The 14,138-nt window shown below is 38.9% G+C and overlaps 1 protein-coding gene across 4 annotated transcripts in view; it reads right to left on the reverse strand.

Moving 5' to 3' along the window:
* LOC129185227 (intermembrane lipid transfer protein VPS13B-like) overlaps positions 1 to 14,138 on the reverse strand; it is a 319,375-nt gene that overhangs the window by 21,004 nt on the left and 284,233 nt on the right. For all 4 annotated transcript variants that reach the window (XR_008572043.1, XM_054782025.1, XM_054782024.1 and 1 more), the window contains exons 47-50: positions 7,236 to 7,391; positions 5,804 to 6,070; positions 3,685 to 3,768; positions 2,919 to 3,094 (exon numbers count right to left, since the gene is read on the reverse strand). Coding sequence is in view for 3 of the 4 variants with exons in the window: in XM_054782025.1 (XP_054638000.1) it covers positions 2,919 to 3,094; positions 3,685 to 3,768; positions 5,804 to 6,070; positions 7,236 to 7,391 (683 nt within the window). In the remaining variant the exon portion in view is untranslated. The remainder of the gene's footprint in view (positions 1 to 2,918; positions 3,095 to 3,684; positions 3,769 to 5,803; positions 6,071 to 7,235; positions 7,392 to 14,138) is intronic.

The following is a 14,138-nucleotide window of genomic DNA, read 5'->3' on the forward strand; positions in this document are numbered from 1 at the left end:
TGTTTTAGTGCTTTTATTTTTTTTAATTTCAGAATTTTTTTTTACAGCATATGAAAGCTGCTACAGGCCGATCCTAGCCCTTTAAGAAGAATTGCATTGTGGGAAGTTGAGTGTTTTAGTTCTGTGCTTATTCTCTCTCTTCTGTCTGCGCCGCCCTTGCCTTCTGTGTCCTGATTGGCTTTAGACCAATGTCAATCAATCAATTTCCATTGTGCCGTCCTCTGCTGTGGTCATACCTACCAAACTAGCTAACAGCGTGAACTGTTTGCTAAGCGCAAATACTGTAAACAATGGAAGAAACAGAAGACGCTAACCATGTGAGGATAATATGACGAAAAGGATACAAAAACGCTACAGTCAAATGGCACCAGAACGAGAAGGCGCGATCAGAGGAGTGAAATACATGTGAGTCACTGAATGATTTTTTGTGTCCAACCTACTCGGTAGATCTTTAAAATTCTAACAAAATTTGAACTTCAAGAGTGTTTAAACAAGAGAGAAACATGAGAAAATGTTAAAGCCTGTTGAGAAAAGTGTATAAAGTGTATGGTGAAGGGTTTTGCAGCCTTAAAACATATATAACAACTGTAAAAAATACAGTTGGCTACTTCATGGATTTTGCTTATTGGGGGCTATTTTGGGAACCTATCCCCGCGATAAACGACAGAACACTGTATCTTTTGTGCACGGTGCCTATGGATTATTTGCAAGATGAGCGATCCCATTAATATATGCAATATGTATGTAGTCACAAGTCACAAGTGAGCATGCGTGCTGTGGGTTTGACTTTGAAATCATTGTGAGTCTTTTTATTTGACTTCTATTATGAATTGTGCCAGTTACCATTAAGTACCTGCAAGGAGTGATCGTATTCCTGCCATTTAATGACTCGGCTTTGCTGCGTGCATGCATGTACGTGTGCATGGACCCTGGCCTACATCTTTCAATCATGCCCAAGGATGGTTAGTGTGGCGTTCCCGGGTGCGGATCAGTGTGGTCACACTAGCCAAACGTACTGGACTTTCGGTGTGAAGTGGCCTACGATTATGGTTTTGTGTCTAGATAAAAAAAAATCTTCTTTTTGTCTTACTAGGCGATATTCAACAGCGCAAAGTAAAGGTTCCTAAAAACTCCAGTGAACATGCTAATGAATTGCATCCATTCTGCTATAAAAAGAACTTAGGTTAGGAGATGATGGAGACAAGGTGTCGACAGGAAGATTTTCATTCAGAACACTTCCTGAGGGGGTTAAACTTGAAGAGGCTTCTGATTGTAAGCCTCAGTTTTCTCATGTGGTTGCCTATATGAGCTGAGCAGGACATGGTGGTTCTGGTTAAGACCTGTCTGTCTCTCTTGTGCTGCACACCACAGCCCTGTCCATTATTGCCCACAACTATGTGTAATTACAGGAAGGAAAGATGAGCCGTTGACCAGTGAAAATTCAAAATTGAATCCATCCTTGAGGTTTAAAGGCACATATACTGTGTATATATATATATATATATATATATATATATATATATATATATATATATGTATGTATGTATGTATGTGTATGTGTAAAAGGTACATTCCTACTTGTGGCTTCTGTTGAGCGCATTTGTAAGGCTGGAAAGTAACCAGGCATGGATTGAGTCTGGGTACAAGTGAGTGCCGAATGGAAGCGTGTGGTGAGACATGGTTTATGCAGGGGACACTGTGTAAACACAAGGGATATTGTGGTTGCAACCAAGAAGAACAAGACTGAGATGCATTCTTTATATTGTTTTTGAGGCTTATCTTCAACATTAGGAGCAAAATACATTCCCAGTCACTGCAATATTGCTGTGGTTATTTTAGAGCCGATGTAAACAAAACTAACTTTGTGACCAGATATCTAAACCAAAAAATTCTGTCAGAAGGACTCAATTACACTCAGTGTTTACTCTGTTTGTTCATCTCATCAGTAGTTGCTACCAAAAAGAATGGAATTCCCTCCATGTATTCCTATAAAACGACAGTTTACGCATGCACAGATGACAAATACGGTAGGAGCAGCTACCAGACAGTGTATACATGTGGTAGTCATTTCTCGACTTACACTAACACTCATGTTATTGAAAGTCAAAGCATCTGCCATTTACACAGTACATGCGTGACATGACACATGAGGTATCATGGTCATGATATCGACTGTTATTACACCATATAAGCTTCAGATTAATTATACACACATGACAATTATTTTATGGGTAAATGTTGATATAAATGATATTGTGATTCTCTGTCTCACACAGGATGCTACAGGTGTGAGGGCAGCTAATAAGTAGGAGTGACATGCGCAGCGGGGATATGTGGGACAGAGCTCATGAACGAAGCAGTGACTCTCACACCGACGCTGGCACATAGAGCTAACCTACCAAATAACAGTAGACCACACACAGAAACAACATGGAAAACATCAACCCAGTGGAACACAAGTAGATACATACATCCTATCTTCTCAGAACACATACACAAATAAAAACCACAGGTAGGTCCAAAAACCTGCTCTGTTAGAACTGTAATTAGGGGTAATTACAGTTCGACCTGACATGCTGGAATTGGAGTTGTGTTTCTGCTGCCAAGCTGACTTCCTGCTCCCCTGAAATAAGGGGAAATTGGCTTACTAAAAACAAAATGTGCTGTGAGCGTTTTTTTACGTAAGTGGCTCTCCAACTACACGAGATTGAAGAATAGCAAGCCAGAGAAAGACTGGCTGTCAGACTGGCTTTTGCAACAATAGTTGGACCTCATGATCATCTGCCAAAATGAGAAGGAACATGACGACTGCTGATAATTATGTCCATACACCCACTCTCTTTCGCTGTAGGACACGAAAAGCCTGTTCCTATATGGGTTTTATTAATGATTATTTATATTTTTAATTTGTTTCTTACCTGGCCTGAAAAGTGAGATGGTGGGTGAGGTCTGCCTCAGTGTTGAACAGGGGCTCCTGGTGGCCCTGTCCTGGTACCAGCTGGCTCTCTCGCAGTCCAAGGCTCCTCTTCTCTATATGGATGATTACTGGGTCCGGTAAATGGCTCCTCATGACAAACAGTGGACTAAAGGCAACCTGAAAGAGGCCAATTATATGAAAACAGTCCTCAGATTGTGCCAAAACATTCAATACATTCAATACATACTTTCTTTTGTTTTAGGCTACAATTTTATGACCACCTGAACAATCTAATGATGTGTATCAAAAGTAGTGCTTTTACAAAGACAATAGACTTCAGTTTCAATTGACACTGTCAAACAAGTATTCACTGAACTATATGTTTATTATTGTGGTTCTAACAATAATGTAATTATGCTTAAGATGTAATGTGTACAACTGCATGACATCATATCAGAGGCGTCAGTAGGTAATAAGGACAGGGAAGACTAGCAATGCCATTGCATCATACTCAGATATGACTGCACATTTTTCCATCTTCTATAGCTAAATGTGAGTAACCAAAATAAACAAACATAGAAAAAGCCTGCACAAAAATGCAGCAGAGCTGTAAACTACTGCAAAAGTATTACTACAATAACATTTTGGTGCATTCTATTCAAGTAAAAAATACAAATTTCCAGCGCTACCAAGTACACTCTTCCAGTCTCCAATCTTCCATTACCAAATGCAAATGTAAATTCGAAGTGTGCTTCTAGGACACTCACCACTCTTTGTTGCATATGGGAATTCGGTTCAACAGTGATAAGATTACACCACACGAAGAGCAAAGAACCATCAGAACACGGCACCTAAAAGAAGACAACAAAGAATTAGTGGGCTACATGCCATTTTTCGACTTGACTGGAGGATGTGGTGACTTCATTGCTTTCCAAAAGCTAAAAAGAATGGGCTTCATCAAGAACACTTCACTTGTCTTTGTTCCAGACGTCACTGATGGAATGTATGTTTCCTTAGTAATATGTCATGTTATTGGTGTGTTGCTGTTGGGCAGATGCATGCCTTGACTTTAAATGCTCAAGCGGTGTTTACACTTTGGCATGGAAATGCGTTTGATTTATTTATTTATGGCATGCCTGAAAAACATGAAAATAGTTTGCACACTGTTTTTGTTCTGTTTACGCAAAAATTATGCAGTTGGCACGCAATTTGCTCCTGCACGACTTATTGACACCTTGTCAAGTGCTGTTTACATCTAGTGCACAACAATAGCACGGGCTTTGTTTCTGCATGGGTATCCATTGTCACCACCGCTTCCCGCATCTGTGAAGCAGTCGTGGCATTATTTGGTCCTGCTGTGTCCCACATGACGCCACGCAACAGCAGGCATCACACCAGCTTAATTAATTCCTCTACTTGCCAATGTGGAAAGAGCAGGAAGGAGGCACAAACTACAAAAAAGATTTGGCTTTGACTTTTGTCTAAACTCACTTTGTGGAAAAATATTGGGTTATATATCGTATATCGATAGTCAACCTAAATATATCGAGGTATGAGATTTGGTCTGTATCGCCCAGCTCTACCTCAACTGTTTCATGGCAAGAAAAGGAGACTGAGAGGTACTGAAACAATTAGGTATAAATGATAGAAATTAAATGGCTGTGATTTACTGATCAGAAGGAGAGATGCAGACCTAGAAAAGAATTGCAGTACGGTAGATGAATGAACAGGACGATGAGCAGGTTGCCAGAGAATGGAGTTAATAAGTGATTAAAGTGCATGACAGACGAGGTAGCCAGTGTGTGGGCGAGACAGCAAAAGAAGCATAGGGAAATGGTTAAAGGAGAAGAAAGAGCGAGATCTAAGGATTCAGCTACTAGACAACTCTCTCATTTGGATCCAACCATCCATATGTGTAATGAATGTCTGATCTGTGGAGAAAAGATAACAGCAGCGTTTGGAGTGAAGTCAGCTGGGGTGGCAGAAATGCAAGCTGTTAAAAGTATGACGCTCATAAAGCAGGAAAAAATTGAAGCGAAACAGACAGGCAAAGGCTGACAACAAGTAAAACAAATGATACGAGCGGGAACACCAGGGAGGAAGTGATCAGCTGGTGTTTATCCAGTGGTGTGAAAGTGCTTTCAAAGGATCTCCTAGTGCCCGCATATCAGTAAGCGTTTCCTGTTTATGCGTAGCGATACAGAGCATAAACTGTATTTTCTGCTTCTCAACATCTTCTGCCAACAGACTAAAAAAAGTAAAGACATTTGTTAGGGAGTGATCACGGTTTGTTCTCAAGTCATATGCCACAGTGGCCACCCAGGAGAAGATGATCTGGTCACAGTTGGTGGTCCAGTCACCAGCGACAAATGGGTGTGAGATGAAGATATGGTTGTGCAATATGTGTGTTTATCTGTTTATCTGGTTTGCACATCCTACATTTGCAAAGGAGCAGAGACACAGTGAGTGCACTTGTGTGACTGTATATATGTACAGTAGACTGGACAGAAACTAGTGTACAGTAGGAGCTTATTTCTGTGCCTCATGGTACACTTCTCCACAGTAACAGGATAACTATTACACTACCATGACGAGAGAAGTATAAGAATACACAAGAGTTGTCAAGAAGGAAGTCAACATAGGCACTGCCACTTGTTATCACTTATCAACATTTTAATATTAACCATAGTTAACTTATTTTTACACTTGTATTAGAATTAACAATCTTGAAATATTACTTAAAGCATTGCCTGTGCAATTAATAAATGTTTTATGACGGCAACAGTTTTAGCCCAGAGAGGTTCCACTATTACATTTTTTTCTGAAGTCGACCTGGTCATGGTAATCTAACGTGTATTACACAAGCTAAAAAATGTCATGGCGTACCTGAACAACAGAGCTGCTTGTGCCCATTGCCTTCCTTTCTAGCTGCACATCCTGGGACCAGTCGTCATCTCCCGTGGCCCTCACACACAGCTCTGTCAATTCTGCATCCTCCAGAACGTAGGATGGCAACTTAGCTCCTGCCTCCAGGCAGTCACAGTGTTCTCTAACCACCGTCTGACCATTAGGCCCAACATAGTGCTGTGCCAGCCGCACTTCAATGTCCTCAGTCAGGTAACTGCACATTACTTGCCGTCCACAGATTATTACCTGGAAAGGGAAAACACAGACACATCTTCACTATATTAAAGTATATCTTCTGCATACACTGTATGTTTTATAATTAAGATTCATAACTTAATAATATTGTCAAAAGACAAAATGTAATGGTTTGTTCCTTGGCCCAAGCCTCACCTCGGTCAAATACGGTTTTTGCTTGGTACTGTTCCCAAATAAACGGCGATGGAAAAATAACATCTTTGGCTAAAATAATAAGGCTATTAAATTAAAATCATGTCATTTTCATTTTACAGTCTGAAAGTCACAAAAAGCAGGTGTATTTACATTGTCTGTTGAGGATGAGGAGTGTGATCTAACATAAATGATGTTTATAAGAAAAGCAGGAGTGTTTGACCTGCCCAGCTGTGTGTGTGTGTGTGTGTGTGTGTGTGTGTGTGTGTGTTGGGGGGGAAATAACTAAAACACAGGCTTTTGTTTGAAGTTACATCTTACAGCAGGTGATCAGCTCAATCAAAAAGAAGAAAATAATGTATAAATTACACATTATTTAATATTTTTGACATGCATTAATAACCATTCCAATTCTAATTATACTGTTACGTTTCACGTTTTCCCCTCCTGTTCTGCACTCCGTCCACTCCTGCCTTCTCCGCCTCTTTCCATTGTATCTGTTTTAAAAGGCCCTCACTCCGGCTGAATGCGGGACAACTGGGATGCTTAAAAGCTATTGCTTGTAGCTGGGAGACGCCGGTTCTTTCTTCCATGCTTGCTTGGACTTGTCCTAGTTTTTGGACATTTAATAGTTGTCGTGTCTTCAGTGGTATCCCCAGTTGTTTCCCGGCCATGCTTTTCAGCGGCGTGAGTTTTCCTGGTGCCTTTTGCCAGCTGCTCCCTCCTTTGTTTGTTGGCTTTGTTGTAGTTTGTGTGACTCTCGTTAAAAAGCCTATAACTGTTTTTCAGCCTCACGACTCTGCAATTGGGGTGTGCACCCTCTAGTGTGGCATACCCACTTTTGGCCCCACAGCTGAGAACAAAGGTTAGTATCATGACAGAGGTACACCTTTGGTGTAATGCCACAAAATTATTTTCTGCTGCCTTTGTTATTCCCAAAGGGTAGAAGAGGTTAGAAGAGGCTAGAAGCATCGGGCTCAGTATGTACTGTATTTAGGGCTTAAATGTGAAAAAAGACATGTACCTGCTTCTGGACACCGTTAAGTTGCACCACCTTGATAATGAGTGAGGCTGTGCGGCCTTTGTCCTCAATGGTCCTGAGCAGGGTCCCCACATTGTCCACATTGAAAGCCTCAGACCAGCGCCAGTTACCCCAACCTTCGATGCAGATGTGGAGCAGCTGCAGCATGGAACAGCGCGGGTGACATACACAAAAACAGAGACAGAGGCACACTTAACATCAGAGGGTAGTCTCCTTTCCCATTATTTATTACTAAGCTAAGGCACATAAACAACAAGATTCTGTGTTTAGAAGAGTTTTGGTGAGGAGACAAACACAAAGTTCCTGTTTACTGGCGCAGAAAAGTCCTGCTGCTGTGCAAAAATGGAAGGACGCACACAATAAACTGGCTGGTGGAAAACAGCTGATGTGGAAGCTAATTGTGGCTGCAATGTGTGATGGATGTGGACGAGTCTGTTCTGCACACGTCTAAATCAGAGGCAGATAGTTTGGCTCTCAAGCATTTCGGCCTCATATCCGTCACTTCAAAATGAAGCACACCTCTCTCTGTGTGCCTTGGGGTAAACAAACAGAGCCGGGAGGACAAGAAACAGATGCTGAACAAATTTATTTTCCAACCGTTTTATATAATTCCTTGAACTATGGGTCACAATATGGCAATATTGATGAGGATGACAACTCCACTCTGTGTCTGTAGACAGTCTGAAAATGCTGCTTTTTCAGCTCTTGTAAATATGACAGGACACTTCATTAGGTACACCATCACTGCCCAATAATAATGTATTTTTTCAGTTTTGGTACAGCCAGAGAAGCATACATGTTCATCAATGTGTTTGTAGTTTAACATGGTATTGAACTGATATTTTGCATCATGCCAAAATCTGTTTTTAATAGTTTGGTTAGTGTGCACAGATCAAAGCCTCTCAGTATACCCAGGGAAACTACACCACACAAAAAAAAAAAAACCTAGAAATGCATGGTCCTAGATGAACACAATGCTTCTGTACAATGTTCCAATGTTTATAATACTGACATATAGTACGTGTACATTATGTATATACTGTATGCTCCATAAAAGTTGTTTTGGTGAAGTATGAGATCCAAATAAAACTGTGATCTGTGTCCTCCAAGCAAGAAATCTTATCAAACGAGAGGATTTTTGTTTTTGTAAAAGGTAGACACTTTTTTTGCATGGATCAAATTAAATTGTACATATGTACATAACTGAAGTAGCTGTACAGTGCTGGTATGTGAAATAGATGTATCATTCATTACGACAATAAAACAGCACACAGAGAACACAAGATCAATTATTCATTTCAACGGCAGAAGGGTCATTCTCCTGAAAGGGGTACGAAAAGCGTGACCCACCAAGCAAAAATGTAAGTTATTTTCTAAACAATTTGCTTATTAAAATAAAACATCACTTGTTCTGTTTCAGTTTATGAAGACAAATTTGCAAGAAAATATCAAATTTTGATATATTTCATGTCAGCACGGCACTTTTTACTGAAATCTCCACTTTATTTACTTATCATTATTATTATTATTTGATAAATGCTTGATTTGCACTTTGTGTGAGTAAATGAGTTTTAAGTCAAAGGTTTTGAAAAAAACAATTTCAACATTTTTACATGGGTTTCGGTGTGATTATTAAGTGCCTAACCATTTCTTTAGTCTTTCTGTGTATGCACATAAACGTCATGGAAAAATTATATTGTGCATTTATTACAATTTATGATAGTGAGGCTTTTTCTGTATTTATTTATTCATTATACAGTGTTTTTAATTCATATTTGATTATGTTAATTATGTACTAGTTACTTGTTTAACATTAGTGCTGTCAAATGATTAAAATGTTTAATCACATTAATCACAGTTTTAAAATAATTAATCATGATTAACCACCATTAGCAACTGTGTCTGCAATATGCCCATTTTTACGGTATTTAACTAACAGAAAGAAAATGACAGGACAGGATTATATACTGTATATATATGTTTGTATTTATTAACAGCTCCAAATGAACCAAATGTGTCAATAAAAGTCTATTTGTCTAACACTAGTCTCTTTAATAGTAGGAGAGAATCACATTTTCCGTGTTATTATGAGCCACGAGGGGTTGCGTTCAAAGACATCATGTAATTTAAAGCAAATTTACTTGTTATCAGTGTATTTTCCCACATACTTAAATGTGGCAAATTGTACATCCGAATTAAGAGTAACAAAGTGAGTGATAGAAATATCCACTTCATGTTTTTCTTTGTGAATGAATGCATCTTGCGGTCTTGTCATGAGAACGAGGAAGTGTTGTTCCCAGGACTCGTGACGTGTGAGTTGGAGAGACATACAGTACATGTATGGTATTGGAATTGTACTGCTGTTGATGTGTTCAGGTCAGAATGAAGTTATAAAAGAGCTTCAGACTCTGTGTGGGGACGCTCTGCTGTGCTTCCATCTGCCGTCATAACAGAGATGCATAGTTGCTCTGCTGCGCATGCATTAACTACACAAAAAAATGTAACGGAAAGAATGAAAACATGTTAACACGTGATTTTCGACAGCCCTATTTAACATATAGAATTGATTTGTTTAGCATTTATTTTGTTCATTATACAATGTTAGTTATTCCTTCTTTCTGAATGAGCCATTGAAAATCTGTGCTTTTAGAAAATGGCTAATTGGAACAGGAAGTGAACAAAAGAAAGAGAAAGCGAGAGAAATAGAAATAGAGGGAGGGAGAGTCAGAGTAAAAGAGCAAGAGAGAGAGAGAGAGAGAGAGAAAGAGTCACTTAAAGAAAAAGACAGAAGAAAGAGCAAGAGAGGGGGAGAGAGAGAGAGAGGGGGAGAGAGAGAGAGAGAGAGAGAGAGAGAGAGAGAGAGAACATGAGGTGGACGTCTGGCTTCACTATACTGTCCCAGAGGAGAAGCAACCAGACTAAAACACTAAGGAGTCTTTTTGAAGTATTTTTAAAGATTTACACATCGCTTTAATGTGCTGAACTTTTAGCCAGTCTTTTTTAAGAAAAACAAATTTCTCCGCAGGTCAGAGAGCATGGGGGAGCCCTGGTCAAGACCTTCTATGTTTCTCCCCACTGCACTGGTTCCTCACTGTTTGAAGACAGATTTCTTTACAATAACATTCTTAATCAAAGCCTGAAATCACTTTCTTTGAGACCGTCTCTCCTTCCTGTCGGCTGAATGTAAGTGACATAATTTCTTAGATCCCCTTCACGATGGCCATGATCACAAGGAACGTGGCAAAGTGGTGTAAACAACCAGGTGATGGGGGTGAAGATAAAGCCTCAGGGTGGAGAACTACTACATAATTCTTTAAAGAAGCATGCACATTATAAGAAAGTACCCTAAGATGAAATAGTCCACTTAAAGCCTGCTTTAAAGTATTAGTATTAGTTTCAGTCTTACTGAGTAGTTAAGAAGTACTGGACTAAGTTAATCAAGTCCAAATATTTTACTAGTACACTTACTGGAAGGCTGAGCTGTGCCTCAGCACCATCTGTGAGGACTGTTTTGGTATTTCAACACTTTTCTCTTCTTTAACCTCGTCATCCCTCCCTCCTCTGTTGACCTTTAAGACAGACGTCATAATAAGAGTGTGTTCTCAAACTTCAAACACCAAGTGCGTTTTTTGTTCTAAGTCATCACTGCTTTGACTCAAGCAATGAAAAACAAGAAAACGGCAATAACATAAACACATTGGACACGTAAGACAACAAGAATTAAAAATACGAAGCTGTTTTGCCTCTTCCTGACTTATCCAACTTTTGTGACACAGTGAAAAAAAGCCAGTGGACCACATGTGGTGGCTTTAGGCCCATGGATTAGACCAGTCCTTGCACTCACATTCAATTTGCTCTACCAAGAGAAAGCATTCTGTACTATGAGTAGGCTTTTTTACACAATGTGTACAGTATATTATTGATGACAAGTTGGCACTTTAAAAGCATAATTGATGCCAACATAAGAGCAATTATATTCCAGCACATGACTGGACCCTGCATAGTCTGTTACAGTGATCTACTGAGGGTTTCTTCAATTACAGTCGCCTCACACCACTTTGAACATCTCGCCCTCACTCTATCGCGGTTTAAAAAAATAACAAATAAATAAATCATCGCTGTTTCGCGGTTGACTACGGCCTATTATTTGCCAAAAATATGTATATTTAAGCAAATGTAATTTATGTATTCCTGGCCTATAGTAAGCATTTTCAAGCATAAAAATGACAAAATAACTAAAATACAAATGAATGTGAGGCATTCAAAGACGTTGATTAAATGTAGTATTCGACACTGGTCATTATGTGTCACTAGTAACATGTGCAGCACACTTGATTGCCAGAACAGGCTTTTATTGCAGGTTTGAATTATCTCACAACAGGCACAACAATAATAACATAATAATAATAATCATCATCATCAATAACAATAAAAAAGCCTACTGTTGTGGCCATAATTCAGCTTAAACAAAACTCTGAATCCCCAACGTCACTTTCACGCGTCTGGAATACATTTATTGCAGAAGACACAGGCACAAGTCTGATTTATGTCTCAATTGGTTTATATATCTCCTATATTGGGTAATGTGTGTGTAAAGATGACTATGGGGTGTTATTTCATGTCTAGAGGGCTCTAATAATGTTAAATACTGTATTTAATACTGTATTTAACATATATACAAAAACATGAATATCATGGTTTTATTGAGTGGCTCTGATATGAACTGTAAATCCTATAAAATGATTTGCAGTGGAAATCAATTTTGATGTGCTGTTTACAAAATATGCACACAATATCTGCTACACAGATAATATTGACAAAGTAAAGGAACTTTGGAAATACAATAAATATGGTTACATTTCATGTCCGCCGCCGTCACGCTAGTAAATTAGTGTGGAAAGCTCCTTGAACGCGTTCTGTTTCGCTTCTAAAATACATCAAATACAAAGCAAGAGGCTAGATTATGGGGCCAAATTACTCAACGTGAATAAAATGTCATTAAGTTAATTATGTATCAATATCTAAAATCATGTGGTGTCCAATTGTTATCAGTGACATGAATATTTTGTGAGGGAAAGGTTTTATTTGAAACTATGTTTCATGAACTTAACATTGTACAGTTATCTTTTGACATGTTTTTTTATGATGTGGCAGCGATTGAACACTGCAAAAAATAAACAAGTTTTGAGTCCACCTCAACATTAAATTTTGACTCGCTTATCAGGTTTTTAGTTAGCAGGTTCGCAGAAAGTGCCTTATATTAGTCACTTGTTTTATTTTGGGGTTTTTTTGCCTTTAAAGTCACATTCAAACAAGGCCTGGATCACCATATTATCACTGGATGTATCAATTGTATGTATCTGACATGCCTAAATACCTTATTCCTTACACATTTTGTTGAAGGAAGACCACACAATGACCTTTTCATGTTTTTCTTCTCAACCAAATATGTAAGGGTCAAAATGGTGACGAAAGTTGACTCAGATGCAACTGGGACCATATATGGCATCATCACATTGTTACTACATGACCCAGCTTGTGGGGTTGCTATGGAAGATAAATGCATAACCCAAACATGGAACTGACATTCAGAAATGGTGTAAACTTCTGAGAAGCACCCGCCTCAAATGGTAATAATAACCGATGAGTCAATCAAACAAGCAGATTCTTTCATAGGTCTATGTCATATCTAGTGCCAATGTTGTTTAATTTTGTCCCAGGACAAAATTATTAGCGACAAGGATTCCTGTAAAAGGCGGTCAATTTTTACTCAGTCAAAGCAATGATGATCTACTTTGTGGTAAACAGAGAGCCACTACCTCATTTAGTTTGTAAGTGCTCACATATCCCATAGATACTGAGGGCGGCACCACGAATGGAACAAGCACAAAAAAACAAAAACAAACTACAACTGTTGTCTAGACACATTCTCTATCGCACAACACATATATAAACACATGTACACCCATATCCACCTCAAGCAGACAGAAACCTCCTGCCACTGAAACTTCTATCCATTGCTTTTCCCTTCACAGTGATGCACTTCACACCAATCACACAAGGGCCTGTCAGCAGCAATTTTTTTCATTTTATTCTTTCTTTAGCCGCACGATGGCCTAGTCGTTAGCATGTTGGCCACACAGTCAAGAAATCGGGAATATCTTGGTTTGAATCTCCGTTGGGCATCTGTGTGTGGAGTTTGCATGTTCTCCCCGTGCGTGCGTGGGTTTGCATGTTCTTACACTCCAGCGCGCACTTTGAGGTCCGAAGGCCAGCTCCAACTGGTGGTGCCTAAGACCAGACTTAAGACCAGGGGAGACCGGGCCTTTTCTGTTGTCGGCCCAAAGCTGTGGAACACTCTCCCCCCTCATGTAAAAACGGCCCCCACAATTGAAAGCTTTAAGTCTCGTCTTAAAACCCACTTTTATTCTCTGGCTTTTAACTCGGCGTGAGTCGTGTGGTCCTCTGTGTCTTTTATTATTTTTTTTAAAGTTTTTATTGGTTCTATTTATTTTATTTTTTTTAAATTAAATTTTCTTATTTATTTTTTACCTACTTCTTGGACTTTTGGTTTTTATTGTTTCGATTTCTTGTTTTAAATATTTTTTATTTTATTGTTGTACGTTTCTTTGTTTCTATTTGATCTTTTAGTTTTTATTGTCGTAATTTTTATTTATTATTTACATTTACATTCCTTTATTTACTTATTATTTATGGTTTTGCTAGTCTGTGCAGCACTTTGGAAACAGTGTTTATAAAATGTGCTATATAAATAAAGTGGATTGGATTGGATTGGATTGTTCTCCCTCCGGGTACTCCGGTTTCCTCCCACATTCCAAAAATATGCATGTTAGGTTAATTGGCGACTCTACATTGTCCATAGGT

This window comes from Dunckerocampus dactyliophorus, chromosome 7, assembly GCF_027744805.1.
Source record: "Dunckerocampus dactyliophorus isolate RoL2022-P2 chromosome 7, RoL_Ddac_1.1, whole genome shotgun sequence".
NCBI classification, from domain to species: Eukaryota; Metazoa; Chordata; class Actinopteri; order Syngnathiformes; family Syngnathidae; genus Dunckerocampus; species Dunckerocampus dactyliophorus.